Source organism: Miniopterus schreibersii (genome assembly GCF_964146895.1).
Source record: "Miniopterus schreibersii genome assembly, chromosome: 8".
NCBI classification, from domain to species: Eukaryota; Metazoa; Chordata; class Mammalia; order Chiroptera; family Miniopteridae; genus Miniopterus; species Miniopterus schreibersii.
Genome location: NC_138109.1, coordinates 74,007,253 through 74,034,128, shown reverse-complemented (window position 1 = coordinate 74,034,128; position 26,876 = coordinate 74,007,253). Strand labels below are relative to the sequence as shown.

Here is a 26,876-nt window from a genome sequence, read left to right as displayed (position 1 = left end):
CACACAGTTCATTCAAGTCTCACGGCGGTCCTCTGAGCGAGGTGGTGTTACCCTCGCATCACAGGCGAGCAGGGCTGAGGCACAGACAGGTTCAATGGCTGCCCAACCTGGATGTGGCAGAAACAGCCTTGGGCGCTTGTGTGTGTGTTTAAGTGTAGGTGGCGGGTGAGAGAAAGTAAGAGAGATTTGTAGGGAAGGAAAAGAGAAGCATATTATAATAGGCCATGTGGGCTTTTCATTTTTTCATCCAAACGCAGCGAACAAACATGTGTTGAGCACTTTCTGTGTGTCCAGCGCAGTGCTAGGAGCTGAGATTCCTTGGTGAGCACGGCTGCCCACCCTCTCCTTCCCGTGTGGAGTGGACAGTGCACCATCGGGGACCGTATGAAATCACTCACTATACAATCCCTTTTCTGCAATTCCATTGCTGGTAGCCTGTACACGTTTTAGCCGCTTGATTGCATTGCTCTGTACACTATTGAACTGTGTTGTTTTCTGGGATGGTCAGGTCCAGAGTATGCCTCTATTTCTTTCCCTCCCTTTCCAGAAATCTTTAAATTGCAGCTCACACAGCGAGGAGGGAGTCGGAGAAGCGCCGCGTTGGCAGTGCTGTTCTGCCTGCACCTTCAGCTGGGGTTGGGGCAGCTCCTTCGTTTCTGACCCATAGACCCTCAGAGTTCTGAGGCTAAAAAGGTCTTGTATTATCTCTTGTTGTTTCTGGATTGACAAGACTTTTTTGTATTTTCTAAATAAAACTTTAATTGAGATCACTGTAGATTCTCACAGTCATATACAGAGACATTCCTTGTGTACTCTGTCTAGTTTCCCTCCAATGGGGACATTTTGCAAATGTCAATGTCACAACCAGGATACTGATATTGATATAATCCACCAGTCTTATTCAGGTTTCCCCAGTTTTACTTGTGTCCATTGTGTGTGTGTTTAGTTCTGTACAATGTAATCACATGTGTAGGTTTATGTGTTCATCATCACATTCAAGATATTGAACAATTTCAAAACCATACGGATCCCCCATGGTGCCTTTTTAACCACACCTACCCTCCTCTCTCCTCCCCTCCCAGCCCCTGGCAACCTATATTGTATCATTTCCAAAATTTTTTCATTACAGAAATATTACATAAATGGAATCACACACTAAGTATACTTTTCCTATGGTTTTAAGATTAGCTGTTCTCATTTTCATAGCACTCTATACATGATCATTTTTCAGAGATTCTCAATACCAGACACTTTAAAACCATGAAATTGTAAAGGGATTTTTTCAGTTATTGTACTTGTAAGAATTGACACTTAAATCATGAAAATAATGTGAATTTAGTAGAAGTTCTGACTTCAGGATAAGTTATTTGCTAATTCTCTGTTGAATCTTATGAAAATTAGAAAATAAAATGAGTATTCAATTATATGCATATTGAGAACAAACTTTGAAATTCATTATAGTATAAGCCTATCAAGGATAAGCATAATTGAGGGAGGAGACTCCTAAATTGTTTTTTTATCAAATGCATTTCATGAGATTTCCTCTAGAACATTTTCTATATTATTGTTTATCCCTTTTTGTCTAACCTATTTTTGAAGTGAGTTAAAAAATTAAAAGTGGAAGAAACTGATGAAAGCAAAGGAGGGGAAAAGATTAGAGGGTCTTTTGGGGTAAGACAGTCAATATTACGCATGTTAATCCCATGAGGTTTTGGAAATGCATCCGGCAGCCTAGCCTGAGAGACCATTTGGTGTGAAGGGGGAGGCTGTGCATCGGCATCCTCTAGGTGGCAGTCACTTTAAAGTCCTGTACTGAGCCTTCCTGTCTGAATTCTCTGGTTCCCCTAGAGATGCTCCTGGCGTAGCTACATCACTTGGAGAGCACGTCGTGTCTTACTGAGAGAGCTGCTGTGGAGGGAAACTGCTCTGTGATAGGGCCGACCACTGAGAAGGCAGAGTGCTCCACCTCGTTGGTCATTCCTTCAGGAAACTTCACTCAGCTGTGCAAAAAGACAAACCCACGAGCTCTTGGATGAGAGCAGCTGCCTGTCGCCCAAGATTCGGACAGATGTAGTGCAGTGGTTCTCACGCTGTGGTCTCTGCATCAGACCTCTTGAATCCAAATCAGAAACTGAAACTGGGCCCAGCGATCTGTTTTGAGAAGCCCCAGGTGATGACCATGCATGCTCAAGTCTGAGCAGCGCTGCTTTGGTTCGTACAATCCCCGTTACCTCTTTCTCCAACTCCTGACAATGATAGTTAACTCTAGAATTCTTTCACCCAAGCAACAGGGCTTGAGGCAAATGCTGAAAACAGGCTGGAACTGCAAGGCTGGTGAGGCCAATCAGAGGGTTAAAAACCTTTAAGACCTTTTAAAATAAGGAGCTGAGGGTGTGTGTGTATTTGTGTGTGTTGTAGGTCAGGAAAAAGGGGCAGTGGAGGAAGGATAACCTATATTACATGAAGAGACTAGTTCATGGACTGCACCAAAGACACTTTAGAATTTGTAATCAAATGGCTGAAAGTTTGTGGTATTGGTCAAAGAATGCCTATGGCCTTATTGTTTAGAGCTATGTCTTGTCTAATTAGTTGTGTGGCTACTTTATTTCAAGTTTAACTTGGATAGACAGGCCTGCCAGGCACAAATTTCTCAAACAGATGATGTTAGAGAGGACAGAAATTATCCACTGCAAGACTGTGAGGACAGATGACACCCAGCAGGAATGGCAAGCCAAATCTGCAGAATCCATAATACAATTGGCCAGCCCTAGGGGCCCAGCCTCTTTGAAGTGGAAGAGACAGCACGAATGAGCCATCACATCAACTCACCAGGCTGGAAGAGATGCAAAGCTTTCATTTTCCCCACAAAGAAATGAAAGTTTAAAAGATTAAAATATTCCTAAAGGAATTGTGCTAATAGGAGCAGAAATCCTTGAGACATAATAACAAAAATTACCAACATCTCAAAATCTCCTGACTTCCTGTCTACCTTTTTTTTGGCCTCCTAAGTGAAAGATGAGTTTTGCTAGATTAGGTAGCAGTTGGAATTAGTTTTATTCACCAGCAGTATGGGGAATAAAGGCAGAGCCTGCGGGAATGTGGGCTCCAGCAACAAGTAATCATTATTGCAAAATCAAATTCCCCATCTCATCTCTGATATGCCTGTATGTAACCCTAGAGCTGGGCTTCACAGTATTATAAATCCAGCATACAAGGCACGGAGCAGTGGGATATAGAGCCCCTCGTGTATCTAAAAGCTCTGCCCGGCAAGAGAGATATATGATGGCAACTTTCTCCCCATTGCTTTTGCAATAAAATGCACCTAGAGCTCCAGGAAGAGTTAGATCAGCTTCAATAAATCAAGACTAAAATTAAGATGGCCAGATATGTAGCAGCCTGCTCAGGTGTATGGAGAATTTGAAATTTAGTGCCCTGGTAATGGGTAGGAGCAGATTATCTAATTATGGAGAGAAAGAAGAAATATTGCTCTCTGGGGTAAAAAGCTAAATGCTCTAATCCATTAAACCACCACATCTCTGCCAAAGCTAGATTAATATTAAAGGTCATGTAACATCTAATTTTTTTCAAAGGAATAAAGTCAAATGTTACCAAAAATACATAAATGGAAAAGCTATACTTAACAATTCTAATTTGGCTACTTACCACTTACGCAATTATAATTTTAACACAATTTACAATTCTAAATTGACTACTTGTCAATAAACAAATTACTTGTGTATTTAACCTTTTGGTGTGGTGTACATATGTACCTGATTATAATACAGTTTTATTCTTTCCTAATAATACCTGCTTAAATTTTTATCACCACATCTTGAAGCTATTCTGGAAAGACTTTCAGCAAGGCTGTGAAATGATGCACTGGCCATGGGTGATCTTCCCATTTATTCCATTACTACCTCCCTTTTTCACCCCTGCAGGAAACCTAACAGGCCTATTTACTGGCTTCAGGTACGATGGGGTGGAGCAATGGAATACCTGTTTAACAGGAAGTAAAAATGAGAATGCTCACGTCTGTTAAAAATCTCAGTGCAATAACCTTATGACTGAATCTGCAGGGAGATGGGGTAGAGTTTAATTGGGAAGTCTGGACATGGATGGATGATTATGTCATTCTTGAAGTTATGTCACCTTTTTTTACTGTATTGTGACAGCGGCTACTTGAGATTTACAATCACAGAATTCCACAAAATATGTCATGACATCTTGGATGCTTTGGGTGTAACTGTGCCTAAAGACAAATGGCCTTTTGATATTGTCTGCAGTTCTATTATTTCTATTTGCTTTAAAAGCAGTATTTATTTTAAGTAAGGAAAAATTCATAGATCTTTTCTTATTTGGAATTTTTTGTCTGTTCATGGGGACAGACTATGTCCTCTAACTCAACTGTACAATTCTCATTCTCTCCAGCCATGGTCTAATTGAGATGTTGGTTAGCATGTGGGTTAGTCCCTGCTTCTGCCCTAGCTCCTAAATTAACATGAGATAACCTGATTGTTGTCAAGTGTCTGGTAGAGCCCAGAACATAGTAGACACTCAGTAAATGGCATCTGATTATATATATTTACTTTAAAAAAAGGTTGAGCCCTGGCCGGTTTGGCGCTGTGGTAACAGTGTCGGCCTACAGGCTGAAGGGTCCCAGGTTCAATTCCAGCCAAGGGCACGTACCTTGGTTGCAGGCTTGGCCCCTGTTGGGGCACGTGCGAGAGGCAACCAGTTGATGTGTCTCTTTCATATCAATGTTCTCTCTTTCTCTCCCCCTTCCACTCTGAAAAGCAATGGAAAAAATACCCTCAGGTGAGGGTTAAAAAAAAAAAAGTTGAGTGGGGGGCAATCTCCCAAAGAATGCTTTATATGCCATTTCAGAAATTTGTTCACAGACCACTGGACTGTAAACTCTACAAGGGCAAAGATGTAATTGTGTTATTCCCAGGGCCTGGCACAGTGTCTGATACAGAGCAGGTGCTAAATAAATATTTGAAGTATTACTGAATGATCAGCACTGCCGACTTCTGGGAATGCTTGGAAAAGGGCATCCACTTTGCAGGAGTAACATGGACAAAGATGGACCCATTTTGTTTTAGTCTCATTGATATTTTAGAAAAAAGAAAGAAAAATAGTATAGTCCATTTTCAACAGCTTGCAAGATGTGAGGACCAGAAATTTTTTTTTTTAAATCCTCACCTGAGGATATTTTCTCCATTGCTTTTCAGAGAGTGGGGGGGGGGGGGAGGCAGAGAGAGGAACACTGATGTGAGAGAGACACATCAATTGGTTGCCTCCCGACAGGCCAGGGATCGAGCCTGCAACCGAGGTACGTGCCCTTGGCCGAAATCAAACCCGGTACCCTCAGTCTGCAGGCTGATGCTCTAGCCACTGAGCCAAACTGGCTAGAGCAGGACCAGAGATTTTTTTAAACCGGTAAGCAAATTGGTAAACTCATGCTTTACCAAAAATCGCAAGATGCTCTGCCAACTTGTCTTATCTGATAGGCTTACACGGAGCAGGTGCCTGGGAAAAAACTAAAGAATTAGTTTAAAAATATGACCTTAAAAATTTGATCCTTCGTTGATCACTTACTGTGTGCTAGGCACTGTGCTAGGTAATGTTTATCCACTGGCACTGCAAATTAAAACACTGTGAGATCAGTAACCTTTACCTCTATTTCATAAGAGGAATTTCACATGCAGTGACTTATCCAAGGTCTCATAATTAATACAGGGTGAGGTTGAGGTATTTGACTCTACTTCTCCCGCCCCCACACATTCCTGTTTACAAACACTGCTTTTTGCTATAATACACATAAAATTTACCCATTTAGTGTACAAGTCAGTGGGTTTTAGTAGAGTTGTGTAACTTATTCTTTTTCCCCCAAATATTTTTTTACTGATTTCAGAGAAAGGGAGAGAGAGAGGAGCATCAATGATGAGAGTATTGATCAGCTGCCTCCTGCACGCCCCCTCCTAGGGACTGAGCCCACAACCTGGGCATGTACCATGACTGTGAATCAAACCAGTGATGCCCAACCAAGCAACACCAGCCAGGGCCATCTCATTTATTCTTGACGATACACACACACACACACACACACACACACATTTTATCCAATATCCAGGGCAGCTTTTTTCCTCAGGTTGGTTAAAAACTAACTTTACAACTGACTAAGCAGAACTTGACTGGCACACCAATCAAGTGGTTTACAGGTTAAGTTTGAGCCAGACACTTGTCTGAATCCCAGCCCCTTGATACTGGTTGTGTGACCTTAGGCAAGTTTCATTATCTGCAAAAAGGGGATACAAATTAAAGTGAATTCAGTTAAAACGCTCCCTGATACATACTAAATGCCAGTAAATGTTAGCTATTATTGTTGTTATTATTAAAAATGCACATTAACAGATCTTCCTGGTAGCTGAATATTGGGGGATCCTGAAATAGCTTCTGAATCATGAAAATTGTCGTCAGCGAAAAGCATTTATTGTATTCTAATTCTCTGAAAATTGATAACCCATGGAATGTCAATAATTTATAGTAAAAATTATTTTACAAGTTGACTATTTGGCATTCAGAAGGCATTTTCCCATTTAAATACTAATTACCGCACCAGAGCCAGCTAGCTGCCTCCCCAGTGTCCCTTTTCCCCTTCTTCCTTATTGGCAGAGCAGACTTGATTCTGGCTGGTGTGCGGGGTAAAGGACACTTCTGGACTCTGTTCCGGCTGGGACGCTAGAGATGTAGACAGATATTGCTGAACAGGACTTCCAGGACTCCGTTGGAAGGGGAGTCTTTTTGCCCTTCCTCTCTTCCTCTCTCTGGACCTTAATCATGGATTTGATGTCTGGGGCTCTGATAGCCATCTTGGACCATAAATTGAACTTGAGGAAGAAAACTACTTGTTCACTATGAGGAAGAAAGGTGGAAACTGGGTGCGCACCAACTGTGGACTGTATTACCTTCTTTTACGTGAGAGAACCCAACTGCTTTAACGTGCTTTGTGCTCTATTCAGCTGTACCTAATTCCAATTCAGTTACTTCTCTTGGTCAGCACAAGTGGACTTGAAAGAATACTCCATTTTTTCCACAAGCATATATTGAGCATCTGCTGCTGTGCGCCAGTCATTGTTTTGAGGGCTGGATATGCAAGGGAAAAAGGAATCTCTGCTTTCAGGGATTTAAGAGTTTGGTGGAAGAGACATGTAATCATAAATAGTGCAATGCCATCAGTACCAGGAACAAGGGTAGGGAGGGATGGGCTGGTCGGAATAGACTTGGTTAGCAGGAAAACATGAGAAAGTGCAAAGGGCACTTCAGGCAGAAAAGTACTGACAGAAATGACTGTGATGCACAGCAGCATTTCTATGACAAAATGAGTTGTTTCGATTTACATTCTGAGAACAGTACCTAACCTTTGCCAGGAGTCAGGCCTGTATATTTATGCCATCCCCTCATCCAGTAAGATCTAAGCAGGTAGAGGGAGTCTTGGCACATGGTAACACAAGGGAACATCTGTTGAAGCAATGCTGTGCACTTCAATAAAGAGCTGGCTACTGGATATAAGGAATCAGGGTTAAGGCTCACAAGGCAGAAGTGCAAAGAGGGGACATTTGACAAAGAAGTAGAGGTGTCCTCCTACCCTTTCCCCACAGCAGACCTAAACTGAGGGGGAAAAAATGAAAAGGTTGGACTGGAAAGGCTGCGTAGCCCCTCTCATCTACCCTGTCTGTCCTGCTGACCTGCAGTCCAAGGGGAGAAGAGAAGCGTGAGGACAGGAATGATTTGGAGCAGTGAGGCATCATGTGGAGTGTTTAGAGCAGACTTAGCAGGAGCATGAGAAGTCATAGACTGGGCTGCTTCTAGGGCACACACACACTAACTCCCAAGAATAGTCTCTGAAAATGCAAACACAAGTTTACAGTTTCTAATTTAAAGGCCATTTTATAAAATTAAAAATGCTTCCAAGGGCAATGAATTGTGAAATCCAATCCTATAAAAGTCTTGATCTATTACAATGTACTTACTCACTGGCCTAGTAAATCTCTTGACTCAGTAACATGAAGGACAAAAATGGAGGTCTTGCCTGGCAGTGTGGCTCAGTGGTTGAGCATCGATCCACGAACCAGGAGGTCAGTTTGATTCCGGGTTGGGGCACATGCCCAGGTTGTGGGCTCGATCCCCAGTAGGGGGTGTGTAGGAGGCAGCCGATCAATGACTCTCTCATCATTGATGTTTCTCTCTCCCTTTTCCGTCCTCTCTCTGAAATCAATAAAAACATATTGAAAAAAAAAAAGAGGAACTTTACTGACAGCCATGGGATACATGTTAGGCTTTTTCACATACATTCTGTCCTTTAATTCTCATAACTTAGAGTTATCTTTAATTTTGTATTTTATTTTTACAGACTAATAAGATTAATTGATTTGCTTAAGGTCACACAGCTAGTAAATAATGAAAGCAGGACTCAACCAAAGGGCTGTCCTATTTCCTGTCTATGCTCTTTCCAGTTGATCTTTGAATCGTATACTAGTATTTAGGTTCAGCATCGAAACTAAAGTATTAAGTAGCATTAAACAGTAAAGTGCTAGAAGGCTCTATTTTTCTTATTATTTGGAAATATAAGCTCTTTAGCTCTCAATAATTGATTACTTATTTACTCAGCCAGTAAGTTACACATTGTATAGATTTGTTAAAGTGTCTCTTTGTTCTTTACATATAGGGCTTCAACAGCAGCCTTTCTGTGACAGTTGGCTTTTAATTTAGAAACATCTAGTAGTTATCAAGTCCACAATTAGTGGGATGGCAGGAATTTCCCATCTTTTTTTATCCACTGCATTTTCCACTAAATCCAACAGCAAAAAAAAAAAAGAACCATTAACTGAAGAGAATGTATCTTATTCTAGTTTCCTCTAGGGCAGTCAGTAGTTAGTTTCACTCCAATGAATACTGACTACAGAAAAGAAAGAAACAAACAAAAAAGATTTTTTCAATCACATTTACTGATTCACATAAATATTTGAAAACACATCTGTCTTCCCGTTCTCTATCCTTGGCACAATGTTTTATAGATCTTAATAAACAAACTACAGTAAATATTTGTAAGGGAAAATGAATTTTAAAATATGAAAAGATATGTCAATAAATAGCCAAATAGGTCAATCATTAGAAGGACTATTTTTAAAAAAATTAAGCCACTGATTTGCAACTTTCATTAAAATAAATTTCATCTATAGAAACAAAGTAATTTATAACTTCATCTTAACTCAAGTTTTGACAGCAGTTGAATTTTTACATAAAAAAATGCAAGTTTTCAACTGAAAAACAAACATTCAGACACACGTTTATACTTTAAAAATTCTATCAACTTCAGCAAACACAGAACGACTGTGTATCAATTTACATTAGTCCTCTGGTCCAGAGTACACCTTCCATTTAAAATATTTTTAACCTCGCTTCTGTACGGCATGGGCAGCTTCTAGTGGGAATTGGCATATAGTCTGTTCTTGATGAAGACAACACTAGACAGATGTTGCCTGATGCCTGGGTAATGCTGAATGTGACAAAACCAGCGAGACACATTAAGATATTTCTCCTTTTCTTGAACTGTCAGGTCAACCTAAACAGATTAAAAACACACACACAACACAGACATTACATAAACACAACTATTAATATCATCTGAGTACGAGATAGAAATTGGGAAGAAAAAAAAATAGTCCTAAAGCCACCATATTCAGATAGGAGTAAAAAATTTCAGTCACTTGGAAAAGCCATTTGTTTAATGCTTTTATGTTCAGTACAATACCATATGCGCTTTCTAGGGAAATCTCAAGTTTTCAACAAATGCCAATGTTACATTAACTCAGGATCTGGAAGCCCAGTTTTTTTTACTTTATCGGAAAGGAAAATGAGAGAGAGAGAGAGAGATAGAGAGAGAGGGAGAGAGAGAAAAGAAAGAGGGAGGGAGGGAGGGAGGGAAAGAAAGAAAGAGAATAGCTCCCAAAAGACTAAGAATGGCTCTTTCTCTAATATTTCCAGCAAACCTAACAAAGAGAAAGGTTTATTGGCATCTAACATACTTAACAAGGGAATACTATGTAAATTCATGTATATATAGCTATTTATAGATGGTTGGTGCATGTATATGTAGACTACTGCTTCCTTTCTATTGATCTTTAGGGGAAAACTTAAGAAGACAACGACCCATTTAATTTTAAGTGATTATTGCTTACTACAAAGAAGGAAGGGCTATTTCCAGTGGCAAAAATGCCTCAGATGAACAATACACCTTCTAAATTTCCAATGAAGCTTAACTCTCTCTTCAGTGGATGTAACAGTTCACATAATTTACTATCAAGCTACAAGACTGTGCAGAGATTTGTTTGGAGAAAGATACAATAAAAACAGTTGGTGCCAATCATTTCACTGGGCTCAAAATCCAAAGTAGTAGACTTACAGACTTTTCTCTAAGACAAATCTTAGATTGGAATCATGAAGAGTTGTCAGGTAAAGAGAAAGCCAATAGGACAGTAACTCACAGCCATGACCCATGTAAAAGAAGTGCAGTTACATCTGTTGTTGTTAAGTCAGCATTTAACAGATATTTTAAGTCTATAAATCTGACAGGAATGCTTAAACAAAGAAAACACTTCAGTCACCCTTGTGTGGTTCAAACCCATTAGCAGTCTGCTTGTTGGAAGGCACTTCTATTGAGATGGCTGTATATGTCTGCTCAGAATTTAGCATATATATATTTGTACTTTTAGGCAAATAATTCTAAGTTACTGGGTCAAAACTGAAGGATAAATCACTCTTGTATGCAATTATTATTACAGAATACAAAATAATATTAGCAATAAAAAGGTAGACAAATAGTATTTTTCAATAAATGTTTAAGTGAACTCCAATTTCCATTTTATATTTACTGCAAGGCTAAAAATATAAAAAGAGAAATTGACGCAAGTTATCCTGTCTTCCTGATGCCTTTATGACATCAGGATACTACTGGAACATTATCTTTGGTGGTCTCAACTATCTCTGTTGACCCAGTTTAGTTAAATTATTAGCAGTGAGAGGCTCACTGCTTCTGTTACATAAAAATTTAAGTTTGGGTTTAAGTCCCACATATAAGCTGCTCTAGCAAATTATACTCATCTTGTTTAGGGGGCTTAAGGTTGCATCTAGTTATGAGACATATGCTACTATAACTGTTTCACCTACAATATAGTTAATCCATGGCATGGAGATAAAAAAATTAACACATTTGTCAAAAAAACTGGTCAAGAATGTCTTTTTTTAAGCAAAAGGTACTTTTATTAAACAAGAAGTCATGGTTTCACATGTAGAGAATTACGTTATTCCTGTCCGGTGTGCTGTCCACAGGAGGCACTTAAACAACCATCATGGAATAAACTAAATATATAATTCAAAACGTTAAACGGTTTACAAAAGAGATTTTTTGGTTCTTTTTATTTACCATATGTGAACTTCACCACTGATTTAGAAAGAAAATAAAAGATTTTTTTAAAAGCTCAACCACTAGTAAGCATAGCTGCAAACTGAATAGGAAATGGGGGTGATGTCACCTAAATAAATAAAATTTAAAATCAACTCCAGCAAACCTCTTTACTGATAGTTAAAGCAAACAGAAAAACAAGTTTTACCCCAACTTGATTTTATGTTCATTCAAATCTGACCACTCTCTTGCAATTTAATCTCTCCAGAACTTTTTCTTTTAAAAAGTCTCCCCTCAGCCATTTTGTTGAGATGTTATTTTTCAGAATGAATCCAAATGCCCGGAGAAGAAAGCATTTCCAAACAATAAAGCACTAATGCTGCCTGATCTACATTCGAGTTGCTACGCAAATTTAGAAACGGTAAAAAGGGGAATATATAGTCACTACTTACATTTAGAACAGCATCTGCTATCAAGAGGACCAGCATATGCTGCTACAGGGCTCATTATTTAAATTTACAACAACATGTAACACACAGCAAAATCAATATTCTTCAACTTAAACTTTCACACTTAGCGTCTCTAGGTAAGGATTATAACAGACACACAGTATAGAATAATTTTTATTCCAAGACCTCCTTAAACTTTGTCTAACATTTCCCAATTTATTCTAATAATTTTTCACTAGATGTTGTATTTTAGAGAATGTAATGTGTTCATTTTTCCTCAGGAAACTTTGCTAGAAATACACAGAGCTTTTCCAAAACGATCAAGTTACCACTTAACCTCCTTTTAATTTAAAGTTTGGAGCTAGTCCCTGAGTCTGAGAAAACTGATTGCCCTCAATGTGTTACCTCTGCTACTTTTTTGGTGGACTCTACTTCTGAACTTACTGTAAATAAACAACGGATTTTCTCTGCACCAAAATTAAGTTTTCTTAAAATCTTTGGATGGGATCCCCATCAACTATTTCACTTACAACATTGGTTTTCCCTCATCCCTTTCTAGTGGACTAGTTTGCCCCCCCACCCCTCCACTTTATACAACAGGAAACAATGCAATTGTTCTAGTTACCACTTCCTGCTTCTTATTGGTCTACATGCCAGTGTATCTACAGTGATGCTTGGCTCTACTTAACCATTCCTTTTTTATTGCTATTGGCACTCTATAACTAGTTTGAACTTTAAAGCCAAACAGATAATATTCTTAGTCACTGATTTTCCATGAAGACATGTGAGAAACACTTGAAGGGACTCATTCCAGATCAGGCAGAAACGCTGGTTTGCTACCTTTCCAACTGGCACCATGCTGCCTTTGAGACATGCTTTATGGCCAGCGGGCCTGGACTGCTCTGCAGCTATTTCTTTTTCCTTTCTTTCTAAAGGAACGACATATCTCCATCAGTGTACTGAACTTCAAAACAGACGGATTTTAGTTGATAACAATCTTATACTCAAGCAGCACATAACGTTACAAAGGATTGTAATAATCTTGAGTAACAGTCTGTTCAAGGGGACTGCAATCTACTAGTGAGATCAGTTTAAGAAAGCAATGAGTCACTGGTGTGATCATAAGCAGCCACACTAACTGGCAGTTTAACAAAGGAGGAACAAGGTATTATTCCTCAAAGGGAATTCAGATAGATCAGATCTTAGAATTAGAGTGAGTTGGCAACAACTAAAACTGGGCTCACAGTGAAACAAAATATAGGACTATTTGATGACTTGAAGGTTCCCTGACTGCTGTTTTGTACACTGCACTGATTACATTTTAAGTATTTAATAACATGAACAAATAAATGAAAGAATGAGGGCAAAAATAAATATACCGCCAAAGCACAGAGCACGGGAAACTGTCTGATGAATGTGAGCAGGCAGCCAATCTGAACTTTACATCTACTCTGCCAGAATTTAATACCTAGTAATCATTTTTTTCTCATCTGGGTATATTTACACCTAACTCAACAGGATGACATTTAACACCACAGTGTAATTCTCACAGTACAGGTGTTAATCTGCAAGGCCTGTTCCTTGAGAAAGTATTTATTTCTCCCATGTACTCTGCCTGTATTTGGGCCAGGGTGGGAGAGATGCTTTGGTTATGAACCCAAAAGGATGGTTAACTTACGTATTATTCCACTCGATTATGTTTTTAAAAAGATAAGCACAATATCTTTAATCATAATATACTAGTCACTACAAATAAAGAGGATACACATTTCAAAATAGAACTATAAATAGGTACCGATCATTAAATATTTTGACTGTAACCCTAGTTTATCATGTAGCACTGAATGAAACACCTCTCATCTGAGTGAAAACCAAACACCCTAGAAGGCACACAGACCCATGATTAAATAACTCTGCAGCTGGGCTGTAAATATCTTGCACTATGGAATTATGACCTTGTTTGCTCTGCTGGCAAAGAAATCCCACACAAGTGCCCTCCTTCTCAGGGTGCTTCCTTTCCCTACTGCATGACCTGCATAAGCCAGAAGAGAGAAACATGTAAATATATACTTGGTTCGCAAGAGAGAAACATGTAAATATATACTTCGCAAGAGTTACATGTCACTAGCATCTTTTTTTTTTTTTTAATTAGATGGAGAAATGCTCTCCGTCTTAATGACAGCTTGATGCTAACCAAAGCTAGACCTCGAGGGGGTCCTGACAGGCCTTCATTAGCCTGCTGAGAGGCATCACATAGGATTAGAGATGACATTTCTCTAATATTAACTTTAAAATTCAGTAATGGCACATTTAAATATGTTTTTAAAATGTCAGGAAGTGTGTTGTTTTTAGATATAAACCACCCTTGTTGCCCTCTACAAGGTAGCTTTGCTCACAGCAGCAGAGTCTCACTCAAATCAAGTTGTGGACTTCCCCAGGCTGAGAGGCTCCTGGGTTTACACCAGGAGAAAGGCAGGTACTTGAGCAGCAAGTCCTCTTTGCCTGGAGGCTTTCTGCACTTCGAAATGAGGTCAAAAACAAAACAAAAGACTACAAAAATATTTTTAATCAGAATGGGATGGAAAGAGGCTGGTGCATTCAAACTATTTCACCTCTACTTAAACTGTCCTCATATTTAAATACTTTAGATTTAATTCTATTGAAGTATATAATTAAAGACTATACTTTCACTATAAAGTTAAAATAGGAAATATTACTTAAAATAGGAAATATAAAGAGGAAGAGGTTGCTAAATACTGCTAATCTCAACTAGCTTTTAGCTGCACAAGGCATTGTGTCAAGAGCTGGGAGAGATACAGAGGGAAGGAAATAGGACATGATTCTCTTCGATCTCCTTATTTCGCTTAAAATCGAGTCTTATTCCTTTTAAGTATGGGGAACACTCATTCCACTTTACTCCTGTTGTACAAGCGTAATTATTAATAGCCCCACTATCACTGACAAAAGCATTGCTTAGGATAAGAAACCATATGGTCATCCTACTTATACGCAATATTTAGTCAAACTTATCATAAGCTTTCTAAAACAATAAAAAGTCCCTTGGAGAGCCAAAGCCATCCAAATTCAACAGATACTTTCCTGATAATTTCACGATTCTACATTCCACTTTTCTCTATATATCTCTTTAACTGATCACATAATATTCTGGTCAGAAATTAGCACTAGATTCCATTTTCTCTTATTCACTAACTGCTTTCTTATAAAACAGTCTTACCTCTTCGATGAGATCAAAAGTTGCTTGAAAATAGTTTTACACTTTTATGTCCCTCCAGTACCATATAATGGGAACACACAGTAAGCTCTTATTAAGTAAACTTGCAATAATTGGGAGTACTATGCTGAATTAAGGGTAATACTAGGCCATTACAATAATAATGTTATAGAACCTAACATAATCATTTAGGATCTTAGAGAAATAATGCTTAATAAGGCATATAAATCCAAATGGAGGAATTATAGCTTGAGTGGGGACAAAGAACAACTATCATATGTTACTATGGCACTGTCATTTCTGAAGGGCTTCCCCACACATTGACACTTGAGTCAGAACATGGAGTTTGTCTTGACCCTTCCAAAACCTGAGCTCTGTGTCTCTGTATAAAGCACATGATGTTCCTAAGCTTTAGTTTCCTTCTCTGTAACAGGAAGACAATTCAACTAGTCTTATCTCTCTCAGTACTGTGAAGTACAGTAAGAAAAAATATATAAAACTCTAAAAAACATAAGAGATATGTGAATTATGTTCTTCAATGTTTATGGAGGAGAGGACAGACTATATATGTGTACAAGGAATTATGTTAGACAAATATGAATTGCTGCAATCTCTAACTCAAGCAGTTTCTAATTTAAAGACAGAAATTTTCCAAGAAGACTTACAGTAAAAAATGAAACAAGCCAGGACTGAGGTAGTTTGCGAAGTACAGAAAGAAAAGGAGGAAGAGCACTTGAATATGCTTTAGGAGCCCGAAAGGACTTCACCAGGAAATTAGTGCCAGAACTGAGTGTCGCTTGATGAAATACAAATGATCTGGGTGAAGGGCTGGGCCAAGCAGCAAGAGAGGAGCAGCACAAGGACACTGCGCAGAAAGAGCAAGGACTGAAGAGCCTCCCGGGAGCACATTCTAGCTGAGAGGTGTGTGGGGGGAGGAGACCAGCAAGGGAGGCAGGGCCCCAGGCAGAAGGGCCTCCTACCCCAGGGAGAGAGGAGCTACCTATTTGGAGGAAGAAAAAGACACATTTGTGAGAAAAAGTGCCCCAGTAACAATCAAGATGGATTGCAAGAGATGAGATTGGTGGCAGGAGGCCATTTCAATAGCCCTAACAGAAGACAATGAATTCTGGAACTAGGGCAATGTCACCAAGGATCACAGCAAGAGACACACGGGACAGGCATCCATGAGGTGGAAACGGGACCTTACTGACTGAATGCGTGAGGTGAAGGGTACAGAGGAATGCACAAGTTCTTTTTTTCCGCAGGGAAGATGGATGTTGGGAGGAGGTTTTAGGTAGAGAAATATAAGAAAGTACAAACTCTGAGCCAAACTGCCTGATTTCCAGACCTGGTTTTGCCACTTACTTGGATGACCTCAAAGAAGACATTGGACCTCTCTATGCCTCAGTCACTTCATCTGTAAAATGGGAATAATAGTACCTATCTCACAGGGCTGCTATAGGATTAATGAGTTAACATTTATAAAGCACACAGAACAGTGCCTATATAGTTAGTGCCACATAACTATTTGTAAATAAATTTAAGATGGGAAACAATTTAAAGAGATTGACCAGATAGAGTGAAAAATCGAAGATATGAGAAAGAAAAGAAATGAAATTTGGGGCAAGGTCCAGAAAGGGAAAAGGTAGAGGGGCAATTGAGGTAACAGGCCAAATGAATGGATTAGCCTAAGAAAACATCGAGATGATTCTTTCTGAGTCCAGAAAAAGGAGACAAGTTGAGTGAGGATGTGCACTTAGGCAGGGCTAGAAGGTGAGTATATTCAAAGACAAGCCTCTATTTTCTAGCTGAATAAGGGAGGCAGGCTCTGTGATAATAACCTAAGATAAAGGGGGAGGCGGAAGGGTGGGGCTTGAGCAAAGGGCTAACAGTCTAAAATTGCGCCCGGGAGGAATAAAAGAGCTGATCAGTATGACAGCCCAGTTGAAATTGAACAGTATAAATTTATAGCGGTACCAATCTTAGTGTTGTAATTTCTATACCAGAAGTCAGCCTGGATATAGTATTGAAGGCATTTATTTAGACTAACCAAGAGTTGAAGATTTACAGGGAAAGGGTGGTGAGTGTACAGTGGAACAAAGAAGTTGAAGATGCTGTAATAAAAGAATGTAGTCGAGGTTACACAAAAGGGGATCTAGGTTCGGTGGGGAAGAAAGTATATAGATTAGAAAAAGGGAAGGGGTTGCTTCAGATAATGATGGGATTTAGGGAGTAAGAGATTAAGAGCTAAGGATAAGAAGTCACACAGAAGATGGGGTATTGGAATTAAGACAGAGAGGTGGGGTCCAGGTGATGATGACAATCAAGTCCAAAGTGTGGCAAGAGAAGTAGTTGCAAAGAGCAGGGGCAACAGGAATCAGGCAGGTCCAGGAATAGGAGACAACTATCTGATGGACACATAGAAGGAATATTTGCATAACGGTCCTTGTATAAAAATTATTCCTCTCATTTTTATTTGATAAGCTGAAAACTGAAATTTGATTAAATTTAAGACAAATAAAAATAATAATCTGAACATTATAGAAAAATGCCAATAATTATTCAAATACTCACTATGAAGCGATGGAGACCGTAGTATAATAGGATATCTGCTAACGTGAAGTTATATCCTGTAAGATAGACTTTATCTTCAAGATATGAATTAAGATCCTAGGGAAAAAAACAAATAAAATGTTTATTTAAAAAACAGTAATACTAAAGTTAACTAACTACTGTATCATTTGACTTGAAAACATTCAGAAGACTATTAGAAAACAAAGTACTGACATTTAGTTTAATAAATTATCTTTGACATTAATAGATTCAGATTTATTCAAAATTACATATCATATACTAATCACCTCATTTAAAAAAAATAGGGCAAACGTTAGTCTTATTTTAAAGAAGTAAGAAAATATTAAAAAAGATATTAAAACTGATCATTTCAGACTCCCAATATTTTTTGGGGGGTGGAGGGGAGCATTTAAAAAACTCCTCAATGATTTCTAACTCTTAAGAGAATTATAATTTATTGGTTTGTTGCATATTTATATAATTGCGGTAGAACACATGTAACGTAAGCTTTACCATCTTAACCATTTTTAACTATGTAATTCAGTGTTAAGGGTATTTACACTGTTGTGCAACCAATATTCAGAACTTTTTCATCTTGCAAAACAAAAACTCTATTAAACAAACTCACTATTTCACCCTCACTCCAGGCCCTGGCAACTACCATTATGCTGTTTCTACGAATTTGATTACTTTGGATACTGCATGTAAGTGGAATCACAGAGTATCTGTCATATGCAACTAGCTTATCTCACTTAGCGTAAGTTCTTCGAGGTTCATCCATGTGAAGCATGCATCAGAATTTCCTCCTTTTTAAGGCTGAATAATATTCTGTTGTATGTATATACCACACTTTGCTTATCCATTCATCTGTCCATGGGGACAGGTTCTTCCCACTGCTTGGCTATTGTGAGTAATATTGCTATGAACATGGGTGTACATATACCTGTTTGAGACCATTTGCGTATATATCTATAAGTGGAATTACTGGATCATATGGCAATTCTATTTTTAATCTTTTGAGGAATTACTGCACTTGTTTCATAGCAGCTGTACCACTTTACATGCCCAACAATGTACAAGATTCTAATTTCTGCACCCTCTCATCAACATTGTTATTTTCTGTTTCTTTGGTAGTAGCCAACCTAATGGCGGTGAGGTGGTATCTCCTTGTGGTTTTGATTTACATTTCCCTAACGATTATTAATGTTGAGCATCTTTTCATATGCTTATCAGGTTTGTATGTCTTCTCTGAAGAAATGTCTCTCAGGTCCTTTTGTTCATATTTTAATTGAGTTCTTAGTTTTTTCTTGGTTGGGTTATAGTTCTTTATATATTCTGGATATTAACCCTTTATCAGATAATTTGTAAATATTTTCTCCTATTCTATGGGCTGCCTGTTGATTATGTCTGTTGATGAACAAAATTTTCATTTTCGTTGCCTGTGCTTTTGGTATGATACCCAAGAAATCATCATCAAACCAAATGATATGATATTTTTCCCTATGTTTTCTTATAATTTTATAAGTTTTATAATTTTAGGTCTACATTTAGGAATTTCCACTTTGAGTTAATTTTTATATATTGTAAGGTAAGGGTCCAACTTCATTCTTTTGCAACTGGATACCTAGTTTTTCTAATACCTTAAAGACTCCAGTTTTAAACAACATTTAAAGCTACAAAAAGTCCTGTTTCATTTGTTCTCCAGACAATTACCATCAATTTTTAAAATGTTAAGTATATGCAAAAAAAATAGTTCATTTAAAATCATTATAAAAAAACAAACTAATAAGCACTTAGCTCCCTAAATAGCCAATCACACTTTTGAAGAAAAAAATATTTAAAGTAACATGTTAAACAAATGATTTTTAAAAATCTTAAAAGGTCCTAATCTAAATTTGAAATATTTCTGACAGACCAGAGTAAATAAATCAATTTCCTGAGCAAAGAAAAAAATCTAGATAAAAAATATTATATGAATACTTTTGGCCCCTTTCAAATTTAATGGCACAGAAATTCACATTAAATTACCTTTAAATTAAATAAGACAAAATATTCATACAACCTTTAGAGACAGGTTTATAAATAAATAGATTATATGAAGTATTATCAAATATTCACATAGGCTCCTCTGTACTCAACAGCATTTATTCTGGAAAAATTCCTTAAATTGTAGAGAGCATTTTGTTTTCTTAAATCACATTCCAAATGCATGGCGCATTATATGGTGCAGTAATCAGTAAATGTTTGCTGAATTTAATTTAATCTCTTTAAATCTGCCCACACCTTCATTTAGAGACAGTAATTTCAAAATGGTATAAGAATATGAACTGCCAGGGGTGATACAGATGAGGGCATAAAGGAATGTGAACATGAATGCTGAAGAATCAAAGTAAAATTTGGGAAGGAAGGGTAAAACATGAGAACTACCACTTAAATTCTATAGTAATCTGTTGAATGGAGATAGTTTTTCTCCAAACATCTTCAAATGAAACATTGATAAAGTATTAAAATAAAATAAATATATCTTCATTTAAATATATCTTCATTTTAAACTAAGGTCTGAAACAATAATTTAACACTCCTTAATATAGTATATATATTCTTAAAATACAATCTTTATCTGTTTTAGTTATACAGACTCTCAAGGTTATAATCTTATAACAAAGGACAAAAAACTACAATTAGGTAGTATTTTTCTGGTTAGTGGCACTAATGTCTAGTTTATTTCCTTTTTTTAAGATCTTTTTTAAAACTATGTTTTTATTGATATTTTTAGAGAGAAAGGAAGGGAGAGGGAGAGAGAAACATCAATCAGTTGCTTCCTGCACACACCCTGACTGGGGATCAAACCTGCAACCTGGGCATGAGCTCTGACCAAGAATCCAACTGGCGACCTTTTGGGACACAGGACAACACTCAAACAACTGAGCCACACTGGCCAGGGCTGTTTATTTCCTTTTTTAACAAGTCTTTCCAATGCTATAATTAAACTTTAAAAAATATGTTCCCCCACAGAGTTCCACCTGATTTTTTTTTCTTCCTAACCATCTAATAATATTGAAAAAGTTTATAATAAACAACTATATATCCTCCATCTAGATTCAACAAATGTTAGTGTTCTGCAATGCCTGCTTTTTGAAATTACATATTTACCTTAATTATGAGCCACTTAAACTCAGAATCGTGGTTTTTAGCAAAGAAATTTAACTTTGGAGAGTAAGAATTAGACCCCTTCATAATACCCTAATAGCAAGAATTTTTAAAATTAAAATAAAGATAAATATCCAGTCCATACGGGCAAAGAATACATATAGGCAAATTTTTAAAAATAATGAAATGCTCATAAGCATTATGAAAAAAATGTCATAGCATTAATAATTTTAAGAAGAAAAACACAAAGTAAACAAATCACTTTTTGGTTTACTTGTTTTGGTAATGAAATTGTGGTGGTGATGGAAAAAAAGGGTAATGTTCATGTCAGCAAGGGCTTGTGGAAGAAGTTACTCTCATATACTACCAAACTATAATAATATACTTTTCTGGAGGCCAAATGAGCTACATAGCCTTAAAAGTGTGCATAGTTTTAGCTCAGCAATTTCCCCTATAGGAATCAGCTTAAGGAAACAAATGGAAATGTGTTAAGATATTTAGCAATAATCTAGTAACTACAAGGGGAAAGACTATTTAAATTTTGGTACAAATATATGATGGAATACTAACAGGTTATCAAAAAGATAGTGTAAGTGAATATTTATGGACATGTAAAGATGCTCACAGCACAGTCAGTAAAGAAAATAAAACAAATTAGTGTGTTTTGGTTGTTGCTAACCTCACCCAAGGATATTTTCCCCATTGATTTTAGAGAGACTGGAAGGGAGGGGGGAAGGGAAAGAAACATGGATGTGAGAGAGCCACATCAACTGGTTGCCTCCCACGCATAGCCCGGATCAGGGCGGGGGAACCTGCATCCCAAGTACGTTCCCTTGACTGAGAATCGAACCAATGACCCTTTGGTGCTCTGGCCAATGCTCAAAAACTTAGCCATGCCAGCCAGGCCAATAATAACTAATTTTAAAAATAAAACACACATATATATGAAAAGAAAAAGCTTGGAAGGAACACAAATATTTGATGACCGAACATAAATGTTACCAAACAGTTCTCTCGTGGATAGACCTACAAATGTTTGAAATTTTTTATTGCTTATTTATATTTCCTAATTTCTATAATAGATATCTATTGCCTTTAAAATGAAAACACTACCTATCATAAAACAGCAAAAAGCAAAGCAAAACAGAACACAACCCTTTCTCACCTGTGCTCATATGGCCAAAAATCACACTGCAGCCCATTATCCATTTATTTGTCCCCTGCGGTCCAAGTTCTGTGAGGGGAGGGACTGTGTCTAATGGGTCACTGTACCACTAGTTCCTAGAACCGTATCTGACACGTCACGGTAAGTACAGAAACTGTGGCAGAGCAAGGACAATACCCCAAATCGCCCAGCTCCTCATACATTTCAAAAATGGTAACAGTTCCAGTCACATTGTCCTGATTGAAATTTCAGATAATATTTACATATCCCAGACACAACATTTTGGTGGAATTACTCCAATTCAATGAAATCCTGTTCCTACCTTTCAGAATTAAATACTTTATTACTATCCCTTTTCTGGAAAATAGTAAGAGATAGTTATATTTATTTTTTATTTGCCTGAAATCTCACATTCACTTAGAGGAAAGACATGCTTGCTCCTGTCTGGAAATGCAGCCGAGCATGGCAGGGGACAGAGGAAAGTGTCAGTGTGGATATTTAGAATGAACAGTCACCACGACAGGCCTATAAAGGAACAAGGCCTAAAATTTATTTTCTACCAGTTCTATTGACAGTATCTATCAGGAACATAGTTTAAACCATTTCCTCAGAGTGATAAATGAAAAACTTTCAGTACTATAAGACCTCCTTGCACAACTTACATGATCAATTTGTGTGATAATGGAAATAAAATTAGGAAACAGAAGGGGTTCCTGCAATGCTATGTGGTTGTCTGGATGACCTCTGAGGCTCCTTTAAGTTTTAAGCTTTCAAAAAATTTTTTAAAATTTGCTTTATTTGTATAAAAATAATTAACAAAAATAATTTCAGTTGGAATGTTTTTTATTCTTGGTGACTCTGGAGCCATATTCAGTTTATATTTTATATCAATAGATTATTTTATTTTAATATGATTTCTTTAAAACGAAAATATAAATCCTAATGCATTAAGTCTCAAGGGAGGGAAATTGTCATATCAATCTGACATTTTTTTTCAAACTACAATCCCCAAAGATTCTGATTCCCCTTGTCTTTGAAAAAGTACTTTATTGATTAAGGAATCAGGATCGCCTAGTGGGAAAGTAAACATTAAGCCATCACATTAAAAAAAAAATCTTACAAAGTTTTAATTCTTGACTATGATAGTGGTATGAAGGAAAAGTACAGGGTGTGGTATTATGAAGGAAAAGCATATTGAACAAGGAATGGCATCTGTCTGAGAGAGAAGTAATCAAGGACCTGTCTGAGGAAGGGGTGTCAAAGCTGAGACCTGAAGGGGGAAGCTGGCAGTCTGTTCAGGCAAAGGTAACAACAGGTAAAACTACCCTGAGAAGGAAACAGGAAGGTCAATAGCTTCCCCTACGGATAACTCAGGGAAGAGATTCCTGCTGGTAACAGTTCATTCGTTTCAGCCTATAAAGAGAAGTCACAGTACCTTCAACAGAATGCGGATATCGTCTTTACTGGAGTTCCCATCTACTCGAGTTACTCTGTATTCTAACCATTGCTGAACTATTGCTTTTTCTTCCGCAGTGCTCCCGAGCAAATAGTCTTTGTTGGCTTCCTTGACTAGATGAGCTGCTATAGTAGCCAATCCTGTTAGACATGGACCGCTGTTGGTTTGAAGAACTGGAATCTTAAAAAGAAAAAAGTTCAGGTAAATTTTTAAAACAAATACCATCACGACTGAAATTCTAAGTGGTCTTTAAATCCCTCAACTGCTTTTCAAATACTCTTAAGATTTTAGTTTAAGGAGTTTTTCCAGATGGCAGAGGAGTAGGTGGATCCTTCTTGTACCTCCTCCCAGAACCAAACCGGAAATAAAACTAAAATGGGGAACAGTCACCCTGAATTACCAAATGAAGACTAGCTGAAGAGACTTTTAACAAGGAAGGGCAGAAACCACCTCCAGATTGGTAAGAAGAGTTGGGTGGCGAGAGGGGCTGGCCCAGCTCCCATGGGCAGCAGGCGCAGGGTTTGGAGAGAGATCTCGGCTGCCAGTGGGTTTTCCCTGAGAGGAGTGAGGCCCAGACATTAAGCGAGGCTCCCTAGTCCCGAGCCCAGGGCACCAGAGCAGAAAACAGCAGCTCAAGTAACATCCAGCAGTGTAAGGGGGGACAGGGGGCCCTATCAGCCAGGGAGAGACGCTGCCTGTCGGAGATAAAGCCACTTAAAAAGAACAAACGCAACTTAAAAAACAAGAGCACAGGATTTTCATTCGCCAGCCACACCTTGAGGCTTTGGTGGAGGGAGGGCAGTGGGCCTGGGGGTGCCTGAGAAGAGGCTGGGGTGGGAGGAACTGGAAGACAGACGTGCGCTGGGAAGTCTGGGTCCCGAACCCCAGCAGCCAGCCTCCTACAGTTTAACCACCCCCCTCCTTCTCTGCATGTTGCACACTGACACGGAAACCCAAGGCCTCAGAAAAGCCTTCCCTGAATCTTCCAGATTGGGCCAAGACCCATTGTGTCCCCTAAACGCGCTACGCTCCAGCGTCGCTCTATTCAGTATTGCAATGAAAAGAGATGCAATGTTTGCCACTCGGCTAAAAAGGGCGAGCTTCCCGAGGGCAGGCGGCCGGCGTGCCACCGTAACCACCGCGCCGCACCCCCGGGCCCAGCGCGGTGCTCAGCGCGAGGCGCCCAGTTCGCTCCGCGGGGTAGCTGCGCAGCGATGAATGAAAGGCGCTCTGTCACCGCCGTCGCTGAACGCAAGCGCGGGGCCTCCGGGTTGGTTTATCTACGGCCTCCTGGAGGACTCTCTCCGCTTTCCCGGAACAGGGTTACAACATTTACCAAAAGAAAAGGTTCGGGCCGAGCCCGACCGGAGGCCATCCCCTCGCCCGCTTCCGGCAGCCGGGGCTGCAGGCAGAGCCAGCCCCGCGGCGCCGACACGTGGGGAGGTGAGGGGCCGCGTCCTCGCTCCGTCCGCCTCGGCCGGCCAGCGCTCCTCCCAGCTGAGGCTCAGCGGGCCCCGCTCCCGTCCACCTCCGCCCCTCCGCGCCGCCTCCGCTTCTCACCTGGCGCTCGCCCTGCGCGCTGTACTTGTTCCCTTTACTCAGCCCCAGGGACTTCTCCAGCAGTGTCAACTCAGCGGCCGCCGCCATCTTTCTGCCAGAGCTCCCGGCAGGGGCGGGACCAGGACAGCAAGAATCTCCCTCATTGGCGGGGAGGGAAGGCCCACTCCCACAAAGCTCTTCGGCTATTGGCTGGACAGAGGGGGCGGAAGGCACGCTGCGCGCAGGGGGTGGGGCCAAGGGGAGGGAGGGGCGTGGCGTGAGACCCGGGGCCGTGGGGGGCGGTGTCCTGAGGTCCCGGAGCTCCTGGGGTGCACTGCAGAGCCCGGCTTTGCTTTCCGCGGTGCTCTGCGTCTTCTAGGCAGCAGGCTGTTGCTTTGACTGCCCGAGTTAACTGGGTAACCGATTTGGCATGCTGACGCTTTCTATATATAATTGAAACCGAAATTTACCTTAGTTTGGCTCACGAATCTGAATCTGAACAATCAAGTGGAATAGCAAAGAGTTCACTCTCTGTTAGGGGTTTCCAACGTACAGCGTAATTTATGGGGATTTAAATTGTGTTTTAATTAAATTATTTTAATTTTTCTTCTGTAAATCTACAGCTCAATAGTAGCAGAATATAAATTTAAAGATTATTTATAGAGCACTGGTTATATTAGTATCAAGTGACTTCTATAGCTCCCCCCCCCCCCCCAAATCAACCATTAGTAGTTTTAAGGATCTTTATTAGCAATACCAGAGCAATAGTGAGATGACTTATGTAGCTTTTGTTATGTAGGTAAGCAATACACATGACGTTTTCCCTTCATGTATATTTCAACCTTGTATATTTCAAAGTTGAAAATGGGAGATTTATGTTGAAGGCTTGAATAGTTACAAAATATTTCTAAAAAAAAAATTTCTGCGTCACAGAATGCCTATTAGTCTGAGAGAAATGGAAACGAAACACTACAAGGCTTCATCACTAAGTGAGAAATATAGAAGCTAAGCGGGGAATGTTGCACTGTGTGACATCTTTCCTACCCCAGAATACTGGCAGCAGACGAAATGTAAGAAAAAGAGAATTTGACCAAATCAGCCTAAAAAAATACAAAGAAAATGGCAGTTCCATTTTTAATTTTTTGATGAAATTCCATAGTATTTTCGGTCGTGGCTGCACCAGTCTGCGTTCCCGCCAGCAGTGCACTAGGGTTCCCTTTACCCCATATTCTCGCCAGCACTTGTCCTTTGTTGATTTGTTGGTGGATCCATTCTGGCAGGTGTGAGGTGATACCTCATTGTCGTTTTAATTTGCATCTCTGATGATTGGTGACTTTGCGCATTTTTTTCATATCTTACTTGGCCACCTGTATGTTCTCTTTGGAGAAGTGTCTATTTAGGTCTTTTGACTGTTTTTTAATTGGATTGTTTGTCTTCCTTTTGTTAAGTTGTATGAGTTCTTTATATGTTTTGGATATTAACCCCTTATCAGATACCTCCTTTGAAGCAGCATGGAGGGACCTGGAGGGTATTACGCTAAGGGAAATGAGGCAGTCAGAGAAAGGCAAGTGTGACATGATCTCACTCATATGGGGACTATAATGAGCAAAATAAACTGATGAACAAAATAGATCCAGAGACATAGGAGCATGTTACAGACTGAAATATCTCAGAGGGAAAGGGGCGGGGGAGAGAAGGTTAACCAAAGAATTTATATGCGTATTTGAATAACCAGGGGACACAGACAATAGTTTGGTGAAGGCCTGGAGGTGGTGGGGGGAGGTGCAGGGTGGAGGGGGTCAATGGGAATCAAAGGGGACATCTGTAATACTTTCAATAATAAAGAT

General features: G+C 39.2%; 1 protein-coding gene across 2 annotated transcripts; it reads right to left on the bottom strand.

Annotated features, from left to right (window-relative positions):
* EEF1E1 (eukaryotic translation elongation factor 1 epsilon 1) lies at positions 1–25,171 on the bottom strand. Of its 2 annotated transcripts, none has more exons than XM_081145021.1 (4): positions 25,051–25,171; positions 23,470–23,670; positions 17,720–17,815; positions 1–135 (listed from the first exon to the last, which is right to left on the bottom strand). In XM_081145021.1, the coding sequence occupies exons 1-4, from the start codon at positions 25,135–25,137 to the stop codon at positions 13–15; spliced, it is 507 nt and encodes a 168-aa protein (XP_081001147.1). In that variant the 5' UTR covers positions 25,138–25,171; the 3' UTR covers positions 1–12. The 2 variants fall into 2 exon arrangements, with proteins under 2 accessions (XP_081001147.1, XP_081001146.1); XM_081145020.1 differs by lacking the exon at positions 1–135 and adding an exon at positions 8,986–9,625.
* Between the last annotated feature and the right edge of the window lie 1,705 nt (positions 25,172–26,876).

Bases quoted from the DNA above. Each gene is read 5' to 3' on its own strand.
- EEF1E1 (XM_081145020.1), bottom strand. From the start codon at position 25,137: ATGGCGGCGGCCGCTGAGTTGACACTGCTGGAGAAGTCCCTGGGGCTG. The intron at 23,671-25,050 runs GTGAGAAGCGGA...TTTCTTTTTAAG, and splicing joins GCGCGCAGGGCGAGCGCCAG to ATTCCAGTTCTTCAAACCAA. The intron at 9,626-17,719 runs GTGAGTATTTGA...TAATCTGTTTAG, and splicing joins ACGGTCTCCATCGCTTCATA to GTTGACCTGACAGTTCAAGA.